Consider the following 20,939-nt stretch of genomic DNA (forward strand, 5'->3'; position numbering starts at 1 on the left):
GTAGAACAAACATATCATGAAATGATTGTTAAAAATCACCTGCACTCCACATCTATGCTGGCTGGTGCCTTGTAATTACTTTGACTAATAACATTTATTTCTGTTGCGTTCATACTCCTTAGACTTCAGTACAAAGAATGTTTTAAATTTGGTCTTGCATTATCTTATTTCTGTGTTGTTGACCACCTTATTGTTTCCCTATTTCATCATGTTATTGCTAAAAGCTGCACCTTTATTTTGAATTGTTGCCACGTTATGACTTTAAAACTTTCTGGCAGTGTGTGGGATGGTGGATAATAATTATGTTGCCTGTACTCTAATTTTGTAAGTTGAAATGTTTGGTAGTCTTCTGTGATTTTTAGATACCACGCCCTTTCACAAGGGCCTTAAAACTATTTGTGCAGACAGCCACATCGATGTTCACACACCTGAGAATAAGTATGAAAACCTTTACAGCTTGTCCCATCATTCTCAGCTCTTGAAACAGTTCAGAGATGATTTCTGCTGTTTGTTTCCATTTCCAAAAAGTTAGTTGCTCTCCTTAAAAGTGGAGAATTATCTCGGACACTTGCCATGTGGTTTTCTATAACATAGCAGCCGCCACACAAAACAGAACATGGAGAGCGAAACACAGGTTTTCAATATAAACTCATAATCAAAGCAAGCTCACTTTTACAAAGTTTCACCAGTTACACATGATATATCATTCATCTGAAACACAATAATGTCAGCCATTATGAACACCATCCAAGGCATAAGCGGACATGAACAGATTCACAACGAAGCATAGCACATTCCCATATGACCGACAATGATCGGATAACCTCCCAGGTGCAGACACCTCATTACTTATACATTCTTGGTGCAAATGGCAAAGGGGAAGCTTGCTCCAAAACTGCTTCTAGTGTTTGCAACAATGCCCAATCAGCACCCATTTTGGTTAACAAAATTATTTATATGATTGTTAGTTGAAGACTAACAGTGATCTCAATTTTTATATAAGTATTTCTGCACTTTATATATGTTCTATAAAATCCTTAGCCCAGTAACTCTTAAATTTTGAACTCCAGAATTTCCCAAATGGAACCAATGGTAGCTGGAAGCATCTGGACATCTGTGTTCTAAATCTGTACCTTTTAAAACGGTCAATGTCTTAAGACTTGGTACAGCTTCATTATTACATATAAAGAATGTAATGCTGTCATATTAGCTTTGTAGCTTAATAGCAAAGATTAGTTAATGTAACTCTTTCTACAAGATTTAGGTATGAAAATTGGTTTTTCCCTAAAAATTCAAGAAGTAGATGTATCTTCATGGTAACATCTACCAAATGTTTGTACGATAAATTGAACTTAATTCCAGAATTAGAACGCTGTAACTTAAATATTACATACATATAATGTTGTGAAAAAAGTGGAATAATTCAAAAAGTAAAATCTACCATGTGTTTATGCAATAAACTGCATCTAGTTCCAAAAGGAGAACTTTCTAGCATTAATATTCCTTGCCTTTTAGAATTGCACACAACATGGATTTCAGAAGTAATTAATTAGTGAGCCATGTTGAGATTCACAATATTTAACCTTTTATTTGTCGTATGTAATCTGACCAAGTTTTGAAACAATATTTAGACAATGACTTTCATATAAGGTGCAGTCTCTTTGTTAGTGGCTCATGGGATACATTAGGCATTCTGTTTGACTGATCTTGGCTGACCAACTGAGGAAGACCAATACTTTACTCACCCCACTAGCACTGGCTTGTTCCCGACATTACTCCCTATTTCATTTGATGGTGAGCTTTCTGGAAGTAAGAGCTTACGTACACACACACACACACACACACACACACACACACACACACAGAGAGAGAGAGAGAGAGAGAGAGAGAGAGAGAGAGAGAGAGAGAAATGTAAATAAATCAGTGCCCACTATCAGACATCACATATATAATTAAGGCAAGGCTAGCCAGTGTCCCCTTCAGTGCAGATGCTGACCATACTCAAACTTGTAAGTTCAGAATGGGAAGCAAGTTGAGAATGGGGGGCATGCCGGGATAGTCCGTGCAGTTGTGAAGACCACTGCATCTGGATGGCTTAGTGGTCAAAGCATCTGTCTAGCAACTAGGAGACCTGGGTTCAAATCCTGGTCCAGCACAAAGTTTCAACTTTCCCCATTGATGTAAATCAATGCCCTTTAGCAGCTAAATGTCATTAATTCGTTTCTGTCTGCATTCATAATGGCTGCAGGAGCAAAATGATGTTTATTCTTTTAGACACCACTTATATGAGATATGTTCAAAAAATTCCACAACATTTGTAATTTCACGCCAGTGGTGTGTTTGAGCAAAATGCGGTTGGCATCACTGCACACGCCTGTGTTTAATGTGTAACTGCCGGAAGCTACATTGTTGTATGTCTGTTAGTTATTGCTCAGTGCAGTGTTGAGCAGAAATAATGTCGCACAGTTTGCCAATTTTGAGATGGTAGTGTTAGAGGGGCAATGCGTATGCATTACATTTTGTCTGAAACTCAAGAAAACCGTTACAGAGGCACTTCAAATGATGCAGGAAGCCTGTGGTGATGAGTGTTTAAGCCATATCCGGTGTTACAAATGGTTCACATGGTTTAAAAGTGGCTGGATGGAAGTGAAAGATGACCCTCGTTCAGGATGTCTTTCAATGCCTACGGACGATGCTCATGTCAGGATCGTCAACAAAATTGTGCATGCCAATTAAAGACTGCCTGTCTGAGAGATTGCAGAAGAATGTAACATTTCAGTTGGATCATGTCATTAAATCCTGATATAGCAGCTTGGAATGCACCGTATTGCTGCCAAATTCGTCCCATGGCTCATGAGTCAAGACCAGAAAGACTTCAGCCTCGCAATCTGTGAAGAGCTTTAGTATCATGCAAATGAGAATGAGATGTTCCTTAAGAGAATTGTAACAGTTATGATGTTGAGACCAAGGTTCAATCTTCATAATGGATTGAGAAAAGTTCTCCAAGACCAAACAAAGCTTGTCATGTCAGGTCAAATGTCAAAGCCATGCTGATAGTTTTCTTTGATTTTGAAGGATTAGCTTATCATGAATTCATGTCACAGGGACAAACTGTTAATCGATGATACTATCGGGACATGTTTGGGATGCCTGTGAGAAAATACGAGAAGTAAATGGCCTGAAATGTGGTGAGACAGTTCGTGGCTCTTGCATTACAATAACGCACCCGCACATTCATCGCTGTCGGTGCATGACTATTGCACAAAGATCAAAGTCACTGTGCTGCCTCATCCTCCATACTCTCCAAACCAGGCCTATGTGGACTTTGGACTTCTTTTTATTTCCAAAGTGGAAAATCCCATTGAAAGAACAAAGATTTGCAATGATAGATGAGATAAAACAAAATTCTCAGACTGTGCTTCATGCAGTCAAACAAGATGTGTACCAAGACTGCTTCCAGAAGTGGAAATGGCATTGGGAGTGGTGTATCAATGAGTATTTCAAAGAGGACCATGCACAGTAAGTTAAAGGTAAGGGTAGAAAAAATTTGTGGGCAAAGTTCTGGGATTTTTGGAACAGACCTCATATGTTAATATAGAAGTTAGTTCATAAAAATATTATCTTTCTTATTACAAAGGATACCCAGTAAGTAAGTTGCTTGTGCAATATATACTACAAATGCTCTGCGATCACAAGAAAGTGCATTTGTATCTGCTGGGGAAAGGGGGGGGGGGGGGATGCAGATCACTAGGACAGAGATGATATTGTTAAAGATGATAGCGTCCACAGCTCGTGGTCGTGCAGTAGCGTTCTCGTTTCCCGTGCCCGGGTTCCCGGGTTCGATTCCCAGTGGGGTCAGGGATTTTCTCTGCCTCGTGATGACTGGGTGTTGTGTGATGTCCTTAGGTTAGTTAGGTTTAAGTAGTTCTAAGTTCTAGGGGACTGATGACCATAGATGCTAAGTCCCATAGGGCTCAGAGCCATTTTTGAACGAAAGATGATAGCAATGTAAACACTTGATTGTAATTTGTGATAATGTTTAAGAAAATTTGTATCACTGATATGTGCAAAGTGTCATCAGTTATATGGTTTATTAATGTATATAATTTTGTCAGCAGTTGACGTTCATCATCTAATTTATGAAGTATATGATGAACAAATCATGACTACCTCAGTGTTATGGAGATGGATGTGACAGACCAGGAAAGAAGGCCAAGGAGATGTGCATTATGAGGAACATAAGGGATGGCAATGTCCTGTTACTTGTGGATTGATCCATGCTGTGGTAGAAAATATGAGAAAGAACAGATGATTCCTCATGAAAATTCTACCTCTGAAATTTTCACAAATTTTGCTATTGCTGCTGCACAAAATTGTGTTGGACTGGCTAAATGTCTGCGTATTATGTTCCCACGGAGTCCCACATTTGCTAGAGAAGACCACAGATAGCACAAAATTATGAGGTCATTAATGTTTTTTATATGGTACCCAGAGAAGGATGATGACTTTTTGACTTTTATTGTGACAGGGGAGGAGAGATGGCTATTGACGTAAGACTCTGGAAACAAAACAATAGTCATTGAGTTGAAGCACACATCTTCACTGCAGGAGACGGAAATATATCTTACTTGTGTACCTACTGACACATTCCACAATGTGGCAAGTTTTCAAGAATGTGATCTATGAAACAGAAAAAGAGGGTGCAGAGGAGACTGCTTACTTGGAAGCTCATATCCCTTGTGTATTAGGAGAAACAGTATGTATTTCTGATTGATTTTTTGGAGTTTGCTGTAACCATCAGTACCAACAACCATTATGACATTCATAATGCTAGCTGCATTGCTCGATTTAAATGAGTGACACTATATGTTCATATTCATGTTCTCATCGACGACAGCATTGTGGCTGCAATATTATGACTTATTACAAACTTTGGTTGCTAAACATTTGTTCTGATTTTCATCTCTTTTTTTTGTGATGGAAGCTTTTGTGCTGGCAAGAGATTGCAAGTTAAAGATACTGTCAGAAAAGCTATTGTCCCATGTATCATAATTGCAACCCCTCTCTCTCTCTCTCTCTCTCTCTCTCTCTCTCTCTCTCTCTCTCTCTCTCACACACACACACACACATGCATGCACGCACACTTATGCATACCCAGGAGCAGTTATGTCGAGACATAGCCGTAGACTTACTTTTCAGTTTATGACAAAATCCTATAATTATTGTTGTGATAATTCTTTTCATCACCACCATCATCATTCTGAGTGTTAATTTCCAGATTTTGGGTGCTGCTAGAACGTCCAACACATTCTGTGAATTCTGTGGATACACCAGGAGTGGAAGAGTTTCAGAGCAATGTGTCAATACAGTCTGGTACTGGAGAAGGAACAGTAGAGGTAGCAACAGTAGCAGAAGCATCTGCAGTGGCTGATATTGCTTATGAAAATGAGTCACTGACAACCAAACTCAAATACATTCCATCTCTTCTGAAGTACATGGTTCCACTGGGAACAGTTTATTTATTTGAATATTTTATCAATCAAGGTCTGGTAAGTTCAGAAACTCATTTCTCTGAATAAAATAGTGGTGAATTAGTCTCAATTTAGATATTTTTAGGTTTTATAGCTGTCATTGTTGTTTTTGGTAATGTGCAAAAAGATATTTTGAATAAAAATATTAAACTGGTACTTAACTACACAAGAATAGCTGCTTCAGTACATTTTGGATTGTACAATTCTCTCCCATAAGAGCCACTTTCTCTGTATTAAACCAGTTGTCTTCCATTATTGAATTACTGAGTTCTTATCCTTTTTATTTCTTCTGTAACTTGTTAAGTAGGCTCACTGGACAAAAAATTAGTCACTCCTAGAAAAATCATAAGCATTATTGAATACCATGTAATTCCACCCCTAAACTTGATAACCACCAGGATTCAGTTAGGAAGTGAGTCCACAAGGTTGTGCAGATTTATCACATCCAGGTTAAGCCATTCACTGAGGATCTGATCATGTAGTACCACCAAATTGTGGGAATGCTGAGGTTGGTATTTTACCCGCTGTTCCCAAAACCCCACAGAATTTTTGCGGGGTTCAAGTTAGATGATTTTGCAGGCCAATGAAGATGTAATAGTATGGGGGAGTGCTCAGAAAACCAGTCACATATTCTTCCAGCCCAGTGATACTTTGCTGTTGTCATTTTTATTTGCCTGTGTGAGCAATGGTGAGGTGACCTACTCCATATGTTCATTGCGGGCAGTTCCTGTTGCATTGTTTTCTCACCAACAGGTCAGGCTGGACCTTCATTCACTGCCTGCAGCAATTCCTGTTGGGTTTGGAAATAATTTTGATTCAGAAGCCATGAAATGCTTCTCCGGTCCCACTGTCAGGATCTTTTTCCGACTAAAATTCTGACGTTGTGTTTTGTGGCCACATGTGTTACACCACTATTTGTAGACACATTGAGCAGTCTGCTATGAAACACCAACAAATCTGACTTTACACACAATATGGCCATGGGCATGGTCAAGCATGATTGCCTCTTTTTGCCACTCTGTCACATCCTTACATTTACTTATCTTTATGTACAATGCCGTCTTGAAACATAAATGTCTCACTGATCACTATTATCTTAGGCTCAGGTAGAGACAATGCACACACATTTGAGCACATGACCCAATCGCTGTGCCTTCTGTAGAGGCTTAATGATTCATCTATTTGTGCACACTGGGATGATTAATTTTTTATCCGATGAGCGTACATACCCTGTCGCTGACGTTTCAAATGTCTGATTCCTCATTTGCCACTTTTAAGATCTCCATCCCTTGCTTCTTTGTTTGAAACTACTGTTAATAGGCAGCTGGGCACATATATTAAAAAGAAAGAAATAGTGTCTGTAGCTTTGAAAATATTCAGTTTTAATTTGTGTGTCTGTATGTGCCATTTTTATGTGTACACTTGTTCCTATCACAAAATTGGTAGTAGACACTCCTCTTCACTCTACTTTTTGATTCTTGTTTTAGTTTCTACTTTTGTTTTGAATTGGGTTTTATTTCTCGGTAATTAAATTAATTCACACCTACAAATTTAGTGAAGAATGATGTATTTCTGTTTACAGTTTGAACTCATCTATTTCCCTGGAATATGGATAAGTCATAGTGAGCAGTACCGTTGGATGCAACTTTGTTATCAAATTGGTGTATTTATATCCCGAACATCAGCATCTTTTATCATCATTCGTCAGATCTGGCTGATGTCCATATTACAGGTAACAGTTATTTATGTATTACTATCTATTTGAACTTAAGCCATAAATTCTTTCATAAGGAATTAGTTGTGAAAAAGTTCTTGGTGAACTTGTCATGTCAGATTTGTATAAAATTCCAAGCTTTTGACGATATCCTCTATTGTATCTGGAAAATATTGTCAAAACCTTGAAATTTTGTACCATTTTACAGATTTTATATCACTTTCTCAAAACTTGTTTTATGCTATTTGAAGATTATTTCAGATCACATCTTGAACAAATTCACGTTAACCAGATTATAATAAGCATGCAGACAAGTTTCAGGTAATTCATAAAAAAGCGCCACATTCCACTCTGGGTAATACAGTGTTGGAGGAAGAATGATAAATAGAAGATACAGAAATATTTGTGTATGCAGTGCACATAGAACTAGTAAAATATCTTACCAAGAACAATAAGTAAAGTCCATCCCTAGACACTTTAAGCAAAACATAGATCACCCAATGAACACAAAATTACAGTGTACTTACATTCTCATATTCCACTCTTTTTTTAATTTACTTTGAAAATTGTGAAACAAAAATTAATGAAATCCAGAAACCAAAAAGATCCTTTAATTTAATGAAATGGCTTACTCTCAGCAATGATATATTGATTTAGTGTTTTTCTTTCCATGCACAATATTTTGACAACATGACTCAGTATTTTCGTTAGGTGCTATCTGAGACAGCTTGTCAAGTGGAATGGATCCCATATTTATACCTACAGCCTTCCACTTCCATGTTCACTTCCAGGCATTCTGTCTGCAGTCCACTCCTGCCAGAAGCGTCTGTATGTGCGCCCTCTTCTGTCCAGTGTGCTAATCCGAATGCTGGTGTTCTGTCTTCGATCCAGCATACCTGTGTGCATGCTGTCATTCTGTTTTCAATCCAATGTCATTCCAGGTGTTCCCTCTGTGGTCCGCTCCTGCTAGAAGCATCCTTAGGCATTTCCTCTTTATGAGACCTTGAACATTTCCTCTTTAGTTCAGCGCACCAGGCGAAGCGCTGGCATTCCATCTTTGGTCCAGTGCACCTGTCCATGCATTGGCATTTTCTGTTTTCGGCCCATTGCAGTTCTAGGTGTTTCGTCAATGGTCTGCTCCTGCTAAAAGTGTTTATATGCATTCCCTGTCTGATCTGATGTGCTAGTCCGAATGTTGGCATTTCATCTTCAGTCCAGTGTACCTGTTTGCACATTGGCATTACATTTTTGGTCCAGTCCTGTTCTAAGTGTTCCCTTTGTAGTATGCTCCCACTTGAAGCATCCACTGACATTCAGACTTTGGTCCACTGCACCTGGTGCCCTGTGTGTGCTTTGTTCCCCATGTCCACACTCTCAGTTCTTCTTTTTGTGGACTCCTACTACTGCTGCCGCCGCTGTTGTCGTTGTGTTTGCAGCAACTCCAGTGCAGTATTCCAGGCTCTACTGAGCTCGTACCCAGTGTCATGATTCATATGGTTTTCTGTGACCTTTACCTCTATAGACTCTCATAACACTGTACCAGTACCTGGGATTCTGTGCCAGAATCCTTGTTTCATCATAGTTTGTGGAATTATTGAGTTCCAGACAGTGCCCAGCAATGGCTGATTTAGTTGCCTGTCTTAGTTGGGTGTACCTCTGATGTTCTTTGCACCTCATATCCACTGTCCACTGTAATCTTTGACACGCCACACTGACAAAGTATAAGTTCATGGTTTTTGTAGTCCCAGGTCACCTTTCACATTTCCCAGTAGTCCTCTTATTTGTGTAGGTGTACAGAACACCCACTTGATGTTATGCCTCCTGAGATACCTGCTGATGTTTGGCAGAAACAGATCCCACATAGAGCAGGTATGCCACAGCCTTTGTTTCATCTAGTTGTTCTTCAAGATTGTATGGTGGAGTGACTTGTAGAAGTGTCTCCTGAATCTGTTTGGCTGAGTATCCATTTTTGCAGAACACTGTAAGTGCTGTATTTCTGCTGCCAAGCTATCTAGGTCTTACAAGATGTGCGTCCTGTGGACCAATGTCTTCAGAACTCCATTCTTCTGTACAGGATGGTGACAGCTTCTGGCTTGTAGGTATAAAACAGCGTGTGTAGGTTTGCGATACTGTGACATCAGAGGCACTGTGACCAAATCACCCACCTGTTCTCCTTTTGACTAGTGCATCCAGTAATGGCAACTGCCCATCCTTTTCAAGTTCCATAATGAACTTAGTATTAGGGTGCCATGAGTTAAGATGGTCGAGAAACACATTGAGCCTCTCCCTACCATGAGGCCAGATCACAAATGTATTGTCTGCATACCTGAAGAAGCTTGTGAGTTTGTATCTAGCTGTCTCTAATGCCTCCTCTTCAAATCTCTCCATTGACATATTGGCAACCACTGGAGACAGAGGGCGATATATTCTGTCTGCTCATAATACTGGCAGCCACACTGGGCCAAAGATAGAACACGTGTGCTTGGCCTGGCACACCGGACTGAAAAAGAAATGCTTAAGAATGCTTCTAGTGGGGGCAGACTGCAGAGGAAACACCTGCAACCACGCCAGACCGAAAATGGAATGCCAGTACATGGACAGGCACATCAGTCCAAAGATGGAACGCCAGTGCTTGGACTGGTGTACCAGACCCACATAATGACACTTCTAGCAGGAGTGAACTGCAGGCAGAATCCCTGGAGCCAATCATGGAGGGGGAAGGCCATAAATATAATGCTGGACCCATTCCACTCGATGAGCTGTCTCAGGTAGCATCTGACAACATCTGACATGTCAAAATATTGTGTATGAATGATCTTGATATCTGGCAGAATACTCAATATTTAAAAATGTCAATAGATCTCTGGCAAAGACTGAAAAATTCTTATTTATTTTTTGTATTAGACCTATTCCTGCATTAACCATGTCTGAATTTGCATTGATAACCTTTACTCACATGACCAGACATCCTGTTCTTGCTGTCACCACACTTCAGTAAGTCCCAACTTCAGTCTATAAATTTCTCTTTTTAAATTCTCTAATCTACCTACCTGATTAGAGGATCTAACATTTCGTGCTCCGACCCATGCAATGACAGTTTTGTTTTTCCTTATGACAACATCCTCCTTAGTAGCACACTCAGAGGTTCAAATGAGGGATTGTTTTACCTCCAGAATATTTTACCCAAGAGAATGCCATCATCATTAAGCAATATAGCAGAACTGTGTGTACTTGGAAGTGTAATGGCTGTAGTTTCCCCTTGTCTTCAACTGTTCTCAGTATCAATCTAGTGAGACCATGTTAGTTAATTTTACAAGCCCAGATCAATCAGTCATTCAGACTGAAAAGGCTATTGACACTTTTCAGGAACTATATGTGAGTCAGGCCTCTCCAGAGACACCACTACAATGAGTTTGTGCCTATGATATGGCTATCTGTATTGTCAAGGAACACAAGTCATCTGAATATGTCATGACCCATGGCTCATTATTTATGAAATGATAAATTTAATATTTATGATTTTGAGAAAATTCAGTCATCAGAAATACCTTCTAAAAATGATCCCTCAAATGCATATAATACATCATTTTATGTCTATTTTCAATTGCATTTTATTTGATGCGTACAAAACTTTATTATCTTGCACTGTTTGCTACTTAACCAAAAAATTAGGATAATTAGAGTTAACTCAAATTTAACTGCACATGTTCAAAAGTATATGAAAAGGAAATAATTTAAAATATTTGGAAAAGTTCTTCATGAGTGCATGTTGTGGTATGTTACTTGTTTGTTAATATTACCCAGTGATTTATCTACTGCAGTGATATTGTTTCTTAAGAGTGACAGCTGAATAACTGAATATGGTTGTAAATAAGAATTTAAAGAATGATTGAAAGATATTCCTGCTTAGCAACAATGACAAAAAATGGGTTTCAGATTGCCTTAGCAGTTGGCATGAACATTTCATCTGACAGCATAGAGCATCAATGGACAACAAACTAGACAGGCATGTGAGAGATGGGAAAGAATTGCCAATATTTGACAGCCATGTTAGAAAGCTGCTATGAAAGCAAAGATAGCTTCACTGCAAATTTAAAAATGGTCAAAGCCTCACAGACAAACAAAAATGAAGCGTAGCCAAAATTAGTGTAAGGAGAACCATCCCTGGAGCATTAAACAAATTAGAAAGTAAAATTCTGTCTGCAGACTTGACAGAAAACTGTAAAAAATTTTGATCTTATGTTAAACCAGGAAATGGATCAAAGTGATTTGTCCACACTCTCTGTGACCATAATGGCATCGAAATGGAAGATGTCACAGAGAAGGCTGAAATACTGAACACTTTGTTCAATACTGTTTCACTGAGGAAGACTGCACTGTCATTCCTCCTTTAAATTATTGCATGGACATCAAAATGACAGATATTGAACTAATTGACTGTAGGATAGAAAAGCATCTGAAATCACCTAACAGAGGGTCTCTGTACCTAATAAGATACCAATATGATTCAACGTAGAGTATGTGGAACAATTAGTTTCCATTCTAGCAATAGTGCAACATAGGTTGCTGGAGCTGCAAAGCATTCCTTGTGTTGGAAAGAAGTGCAGGCCTTACCATTTGCAAGAAGTGCCATCAAACAGTTACACAAAACTATAGGCATGCATCTCAGACATCAGTCTGTTGTAGAATTTTGGAATGTGTTCTATGCTCACATATTATGATGTTTCTGGAGGCTGAAAATCTCCTTTGTAGGAATCAACATGGTTCTGAGAACAGTGATCATGTGAAATACAGCTTGCTCTGTTCATCCATGAGACCTTGAAAGCAGTAGTTACTGGCATCCAGGTTGATGTCATGTTCCTTTACTTGCAGAAGGTAATGAACACAGTGTGAATGTATGGAATATCAGGTCAGTTGTGTGACTAGATTGAGGAGTTTCTAGCAAACAGAAGACAGCATTTCATTCTGATTGGAGACAAATCTTAAGGCATAACAGTAACTTCAGGCATACCCCAAGAGAGTGTTTTAGGGCAATTACTTTTCACAAAATATATAAAAGACTTACTGGATAACGTAGGAAATTCCATGAGGCTTTTTGCAGATGATGCTTTTGTACACAGAGAAGTCGCAATGCTAGAAATTGTAGCAAAATGTAAGAAGACCTGGGGAGGATCAGCACTTGGTGCAGGTATATGCAGTTGACCCTTGATGTAATGTAATGCTCATAAATAGGCAGAAAGATCCAGTATTGTATGATTACACAATTGCCGGCCTTCACTGAAGGTAGTTACTGCCATAAAATATCTAATAGTATGCAAATGGAGTGATATAAAGCAGAACAACGACATAAACCTAATCACAGGAAATACAGATGCCAAATTGAGATTAACTAAAATAAACTTCAGGAAATGTAGACCACTCACAAAGGAGGTATGTTACAAAATCCACTGTTCTACCAATCCGTCTGAGATGACAGAGAAAATAGAGAAGTTCCATAGAAGAGCAGCATGTTTCAGTACAGGTTTACTTAGTAAGCACAAAAGCATCACAGAGGTTCTCATCCAAGTTCAGTAGCAGACGCTATGAGAGAGGCGTTTTGAATCAAAGTGTGGTTTACTGTTAAAGTTGTGAGACTGTACATTCCTAGAAGAACCAACCAATATATTGCTTCCTCTTACATATATCTCGTGAAAATACCATGAAGATAGAATTAGAGAGGTTGAAGCTTGCATGGAGGCTGACCAGTAATCATTCTTCCCACAAACCATTTGCAACAGGAATGGGAAACGGGGGGGGGGGGGGGGGGGGGGGGGGGGAGTAACAGTGGTCCGTGGTCCACAAAGTACCCTCTCCACGAACCATAAGATGGTTTTCAGAGTATGGATGTAGATGTAGAATAAATACATTGACAGAAAAAAATGGCAGCACCAAGGAGGAGTTGTGTGACATAAATGAAAGTTGTTATGTTTATTTCCACATCTGAAAAATGATGTCTTTCAAAATTTCATGCCAGTTGCATAACAGTGGTGCTATGAAGAAACAAATCAGGTATGCTTTAAATACACAGTCGTGAGTGTTAATTACCTTTCGATTGGATGTTGATGTTGGTCAAGAATACCTTTAAGGTGACAGACACTATTATCAATACCTCACTGAGTTTGAACAAGGTCATGTAATAGGGCTATGAGAAGCTGGATGTTCCTTCTGCAATATTGCAGAAAGACTTGGCAGGAATGTAGCAGCTGTACATGATTGCTGACAATGGTGGGTGTGGACACTACTGAGAGGGAAATACTAAACACCTTTTTCCAAAGCTATTTCAAAGAGGAAGACCGCACTGCAGTTCCTTCTCTAAATCCTAGCACAAACGAAAAAATGGCAGACATCGAAATAAGTGTCCAAGGGATAGAAAAGCAGTTGAAATCACTCAACAGAGGTAAGTCCTCTGGACCTGACGGGATACCAATTCGATTCTACACAGAGTACGCGAAAGAACTTGCCCCCCCTTCTAACAGTCGTGTACCACAAGTCTCTAGAGGAACGGAAGGTTCCAAATGATTGGAAAAGAGCACAGATAGTCCCATTCTTCAAGAAGGGTTGTCGAGCAGATGCTCAAAACTATATACCTATATCTCTGACATCGATCTGTTGTAGAATTTTAGAACATGTTTTTTGCTTGCGTATCATGTCATTTCTGGAAACTCAGAAACTACTCTGTAGGAATCAACATGGATTCCAGAAACAGTGATCGTGTGAGACCCAACTCGCTTTATTTGTTCATGAGACCCAGAAAATATTAGATACAGGCTTCCAGGTAGATGCCATTTTCCTTGACTTCTGGAAGGTGTTCGATACAGTTCTGCACTGTCGCCTGATAAACAAAGTAAGAGCCTACAGAATATCAGACCAGCTGTGTGGCTGGATTGAAGAGTTTTTAGCAAACAGAACGCAGCATGTTGTTATCAATGGAGAGACATCTACAGACGTTAAAGTAACCTCTGGCATGCTGCAGGGGAGTGTTATAGGACCATTGCTTTTCACAATATATATAAATGACCTAGTAGATAGTGTCGGAAGTTCCATGCGGCTTTTCGCGGATGATGCTGTAGTATACAGAGAAGTTGCAGCATTAGAAAATTGCAGCAAAATGCAGGAAGATCTGCAGCGGATAGGCATTTGGTGCAGGGAATGGCAACTGACCCTTAACATAGACAAATGTAATGTATTGCAAATACATAGAAAGAAGGATCCTTTATTGTATGATTATATGATAGCGGAACAAACACTGGTAGCAGTTACTTCTGTAAAATATCTGGGAGTGTGCCTGTGGAATGATTTGAAGTGGAATGATCATATAAAATTAATTGTTGGTAAGGCGAGTGCCAGGTTGAGATTCATTTGGAGAGCACTTAGAAAATGTAGTCCATCAACAAAGGAGATGGCTTACAAAACACTCGTTCGACCTATACTTGAGTATTGCTCATCAGTGTGGGATCCATACCAGGTCGAGTTGACAGAGGAGATAGAGAAGATCCAAAGAAGAGTGGCACGTTTCGTCGCAGGGTTATTTGGTACGCGTGATAGTGTTACGGAGATGTTTAGCAAACTCAAATGGCAGACTCTGCAAGAGAGGCGCTCTGCATTGCGGTGTAGTTTGCTGCCCAGGTTTCGAGAGGGTGAGTTTCTGGATGAGGTATCGAATATATTGCTTCCCCCTACTTATACCTCCTGAGGAGATCACGAATGTAAAATTAGAGAGATTCGAGTGTGCACAGAGGCTTTCCGGGAGTCGTTCGTCCCGCGAACCATACGCGACTGGAACAAGAAAGGGAGGTAATGGCAGTGGCATGTAAAGTGTCCTCTGCCACACACCGTTGGGTGGCTTGCGGAGTATAAATGTAGGTGTAGATGTAGAGGGAAGACTGTATAGCTCTGATGCACCATACTGCATCTGCAGCAGCAATTTGAGCAGCAGTTGGCACCACACACTGAACTGTTACAAACTGGTTACTTCAAGGGCTGCTCCGAGCTAGACTTCCTGTAGCTCCCTGCATTCCACTGACCCCAAACTACCACCATTTGTGGCTTCAGTGGTGTCAAGTGAGAGCTCATTGGAGGGTGATAGCTGGTTCTGCGTTGGTGCCAGTGATGGCCTTGTGTTGATTAGATGGAGGCCAGTTGACAGCCTGCAACCAACCTGTCTGCTTGCTAGACACACTGGACCTACACCTGGAGTTATGGTTTCTGGTGCAATTTTGTAGGTGCACTCTTGTGGTTATCCCACTTACACTGAATGCAAATTTGTATGTCAGTAGAGTGATGCAATTCATGAACAGTATTCCAGGGGATGTTTTCCAACAGAATAACACTCATCCACATACTGTTGTTCTAACCCAACATGCTGTACAGGGGGTCGACATGTTGCCTTGGGCTGCTCAATCACCAGATCTGTCTCCAATTGAACAAGTATGGGACATCATCATCCACTACCAGCATTAACTACCCCTGTATTGACTGACCAAGTGTGAAAGGCATGGAACTCCATCCCACAAACAAACACACAGCACCTGTACAACACAGTGCATGTACATTAGCATACTAGCATTTCACATTTCAGGGGCTTACCTCACGCTTTCATTAACCAGTGATCTTACTATGCTAATCACTCAAATATGTTACCCAGACAAAAGTATTCCCAAAATTTATTACTCTACATTAATTATTTTTTGGTGTTGTCATTTTTTTCTACAGGTGTATGTTTGTACAGAATATTGTTATATCAGCTGATAGCACTGCCTGAGAACTTACTTCAGCAGTAAAAAATTAATGTTATTGCTGTTGTGGTGGTGGTGGTGGTGGTTGTGATCTTCAGTCCAACAACGGGTTTGATGCAGCTCTCTATGCTAGCATACCCTGTGCAATCCTCCACATTTCTACATAACTACTGTTATCTACATAAATTTAAACCTTCATACTACAGCCAAGCCTTGATGTCCCTGCAAATTTTTTACTCACAACACTTTACTCCATTACCAAATTGACGTTTCCTTGATGCGTTAAAATGTGTCAACAAATTTTTTCCTTCAGTCAAGTTGTGCCATAAATTTCTTTTTCCCCCATTCAGTCCAGTACCATGTAATTAGTTATTCAATCTACCCACCTAATCTTGAACGTTATCCTGTGGAACCCCTCATCAGTAGCTTCTGTTCTTTTCTTATCTGTTCCTCATCCATGTTTCACTTCTGTACAATGCTACACTAAAGGCAAATACCTTCATGAAATACTTCCTAACTTTTCAATACATATATATATTTGATATTAATAAATTTCTGTTTTTAGGGAATGCTTGTCTGATTATTGGTTCAAATGGCTCTGAGCACTATGGGACTCAACTGCTGAGGTCATTAGTCCCCTAGAACTTAGAACTAGTTAAACCTAATTAACCTAAGGACATCACAAACATCCATGCCCGAGGCAGGATTCGAACCTGCGACCGTAGCGGTCTTGCGGTTCCAGACTGCAGCGCCTTTAACCGCACGGCCACTTCGGCCGGCTGTCTGATTATTGCCAGTCTGCATTTTATATTCTCTCTACTTTGGCCATAGTCACTTATTTTACTGTCCAAATAACAAAAATCCTGTACTACTTTTAGTGTCTCATTTCCTAATCTAATTTTTCCAGCATTATCTGATTTATTTCATTTATTTTGAGTACATTCCATGACTACAAAGGAACTTATATGTGCAAAATAAATAAACTGGAGGGAAATTTATGTGTCCTTGTGACTGGATACAATTTATGATTTGATACTTTGATTGACTGATTGATTTTTTTATTGGTCCAGTTTTATCATATAGCACAAATTGTACAATTGATATTGGACAGGTCAAAGATAAGTTACAATAATACATAGTATTAGCAAAATAGTAGGCAAATTAAAATTAGGTACCTATTACGATTAATTTTGTTACTTATTCAGAAATTCTCTGACAGAATAGAAACAGTGCTTTATTAGAAATGCCTTTAGTTTAGCTTTAAATATTGGATGAATAGTATTTTTTATTTCCTCTGATATCTTATTGTGTGGTATTACACCAGTGTTAATTATGCTCCCCTGATAGGTGGTTGTTCTGTGATATTTTTGATGTATATTTGATTCCCTTCTGGTACTATAGTTGTGTACATATTTGTTCTGTAGCAGTTTTCCTGTTTTCAGGAGGTAGTCCCTAGTGAACAAGATAGTTTCATAAATGAATAAACTTGGAACATTTAGAACACCAACCTCAGTAAAATGGGATTTACGGGACTCCATCTTTTTAAGGCCACAAATTATTCTTAAAGCTCTTTGTTGCATTCTAAAAACCTTTACACTGTGAGTTGAGTATCCCCAGAAAATGATCCCATATCGGATTAGTGAGTGGAACTGTGCATAGTATGCCTGCAGTACTGCTGTTTTGATTGTTGTAGCCTTTAAAATTCTTAGGCCATAGCACACAGATGATAGTTTTCTAAACAAGTTATTTATATGTGTGTCCCACTTTAAGTCTTGCTGAACCCAAAGACCCAAGAATTTTGTGACACTTACATTTTCTAGGGGATCATTTTTTAATTGGGCTTGAATAGACATTTGATTAGTTGGAGGAATGAAATGAAAATCAGCACACACAGTTTTTTCAGTATTTATAATGAGTTTGTTTTCCTTCTGCACCCAGGGGTGTCAGCTGTACGTTGGACATTTCTCGTCCCACATATACTCCTCACATAGAACTGTAACAGGTTTGTCTTTTCACAGTTCTGATGAGTAATTTTACTCATCTACAAGAAATATAAATAACATGCAAGAGAGTGGAATGACGTTGCATTACTAGTGAGCTTTATTAAACAGATGGTGTTCAGAAATGTCCAGTAGAACTCTGTTTTTAAGTGAGCTAGGGTGGGAGTAGTAAATCAATGATCTACTATCCATGTGGTTGAGTTTACTAAATCATTTTGCTATAATAACTTTGTTTGGACACATTTAGTTACCAAACCACTTGCCATTGGACTAAATTACTAGCTTAGCATGAACAAGTTTTTATATACTAAATGAGTCATGTAAGAGATATTGACCCATTTGTCTTGCGAACAGTTCAAGATATCAAAACAAGGTTTCTGAAAATTATGTTATCAGTAACTTTTACAATAAATAAGATATGTTATTGGTTAAAGTTTTTATTAATCTGTGAGAAAATATCTATAAAATAGTTTCTCCAGTTTTTCCACACCTCCACTGGAAATTATTTTTAATTTCATATTAACAAAATATATTGCTGTTCAGATAGTATGTTTGCTATATAGTTAAAACTTTACAGAGGTTTGTTTGTTATGTGGGATCGTGTTTTGTTAGCCAGATGCCTATCAGACTGGGAAAACATCTTCAGATTGCTTACATCCTGTTCCCCTTATCACCCTGTACTCAGCCCCTTAGAAATGCAAGTACCGGTTCCACTACAATATTCATCACTAAACTCTTCCCTTGAAACTTCAATGCTAAATCTCAGCTGCAAACACTCGTCAGACTTCATACTTATACATCTGTTGTTGAGAACCAATGAAATTTTCAGTTTAACTGACGTGTACTCAAATGCATAAATGTTCCAGAAGCCCACAGATGGAATCTTAAAAAAGATTCTTTTATGACTCCAAATGTAGATTATACTCAGGGCTAGTTTAAGGCTCAAGCAACCGCTTTGGGCACCAAAGGTGTACAAGTGCTAAATTTGCATTCGGGGTTTGGGAGCAATTAGAAGAAGAACTGACACAGAAAAAAGTATACGATAACAGGAGCAAACTCTTTCCAGTAAACATGGGTCTGCAAGTGAACCATTTATGAGATGTAAGGGGCAATCAAAAAGGTTCATTTTGAGGATGTTGCTGCACTGTAAATGCAACAAAGTGCAACCCCGATGTGAGTATATAAGCACTGGCATGTAAGCAAGGGATTAGTGGGACATTTATGTGTTTCCGATAGGCATATGGTAAATTCATAAATGTGAACTATGGCAATGTTATTACCAAATGTGTTCAAACAGGACCAATGTGCTGTTATTTTTTTCTTGGCTGCCGAAGGACCAACACAGGTAGACATCCATTGGAGAATAAAGAATGTGCATGGGGCAGCGAGTCTGTCGGAAACCACTGTTGTGGAATGGTGCATCAAGTTCCATTCTGGTAGACATCCATTGGAGAATGAAGAATGTGCATGGGGCAGCAAGTCTGTTGTAAACCGCAGTTGTGGAATGGTGCACTAAGTTCCATTATGGTCCCAATTTGACACAAGACACCAGCTGATGTGTAAGGCCAGCCTCATCCATTACAGACTACAACAAGCAGGCGATTAATGATGTGATTATGGCGGACCTGTGCATCTACATCCACAACTACGTAGATAGTCCACAACACACTGTATGGTGTGTGGTAGAGGGTTGCCTGTACTGGTACTTATCATTTCCTTTCCTGTTCCACTCGCAAATAAAGCAAGGGGAAAATGGCTGTCTGTATGCCTCCTTATTAATCCTAATTTCTCGTATCTTATCTTTGTGGTCTTTATGTGCAGTGCACGTTGGTTGCAGTGGAATTGTTCAGCAGTCAGCTTCAAATGCCGGCTCTCTAAATTTTCTCAATAGTGTTCTTGGAAAAGAATGTTGCCTTCCCTTGAGGAATACCCATATGAGTTCCCAGAGCATCTCCACAACACTTACGTGTTGTTCAAACCTACCGGTAACAAATCTAGCAGCTGGCCTGTAAATTGTTTTGATATCTTCCTTTAATCTGACGTTGTATGGATCCTAAACATTCAAGCAGTACTCAAGAATAGCTCGCACAGGTGTCCTATATGCAGCCTCCTTTCCAAATGAACCACACTTTCCTAAAATTCTCCCAATAGACTTAAGTTGGCCATTCACCTTCCCTACTACAGATGGCTGTCCACCAACTCATTTACATATCTAGAGAACAACAGTGTTCCTATCACAATTTCCTGGGGCTCTCCCAATGATACGTTTGTTTCTAATGAACACTCACCATCAAGAACAACATACTGGATTCTATGACTTAAAAAGTCTTTGAGCCACTCACATATCTAATGCATAAGCATTTTTGTGCCAGCAGAGGATCTTAACATCAGCAGAGAACAGGCAGGCCACTCCATTCGCCTGATATCTTCTATTTCAAAGTACTCCTCCACAATGGCAGCTCGGTGAGGCCATGCATTGTCATCCGTCAGGAGGAAGGTGGGACCCACTGCACCCTTGAAAAGGCAGACATACTGGTGCAAAATGACGTCCCAATACACCTGACCTGTTACAGTTTGTCTGTCAGACATGCAGGGGTGTATGTGCACCAACCATAATCCCACCCCACACCATCAGACCACGACCTCCATACAGGTCCCTTTCAAGGACATTAAGGGGTTGGTATCTGGTTCCCGGTTCATGCCAGATGAAAACCTGCCGAGAATCACTGTTCAGGCTATACCTGGACTCGTCCGTGATCATAACCTGGGACCACTGTTCCAGTAACCATGTACTGTGTTCTTGACACCAGGCTTTACGGGCTCTCCTGTGACCAGGGGTCAGTGGGATGCACCTTGCAGGTCTCTGGGCGAATAAACCATGTCTGTTCACTCGTCTATAGACTGTGTGTCTGGAGACAAC

The 20,939-nt window shown here is 39.6% G+C and overlaps 1 protein-coding gene across 9 annotated transcripts in view; it reads left to right on the top strand.

Moving 5' to 3' along the window:
• LOC126469810 (battenin) overlaps positions 1 to 20,939 on the top strand; it is a 249,762-nt gene that overhangs the window by 220,366 nt on the left and 8,457 nt on the right. For all 9 annotated transcript variants that reach the window (XM_050097076.1, XM_050097084.1, XM_050097081.1 and 6 more), the window contains 2 exons: positions 5,279 to 5,549; positions 7,114 to 7,263. In XM_050097076.1, the coding sequence (XP_049953033.1) occupies positions 5,279 to 5,549; positions 7,114 to 7,263 (421 nt within the window). The remainder of the gene's footprint in view (positions 1 to 5,278; positions 5,550 to 7,113; positions 7,264 to 20,939) is intronic.

Source organism: Schistocerca serialis, chromosome 3 (genome assembly GCF_023864345.2).
Source record: "Schistocerca serialis cubense isolate TAMUIC-IGC-003099 chromosome 3, iqSchSeri2.2, whole genome shotgun sequence".
Lineage (NCBI taxonomy): Eukaryota > Metazoa > Arthropoda > Insecta > Orthoptera > Acrididae > Schistocerca > Schistocerca serialis.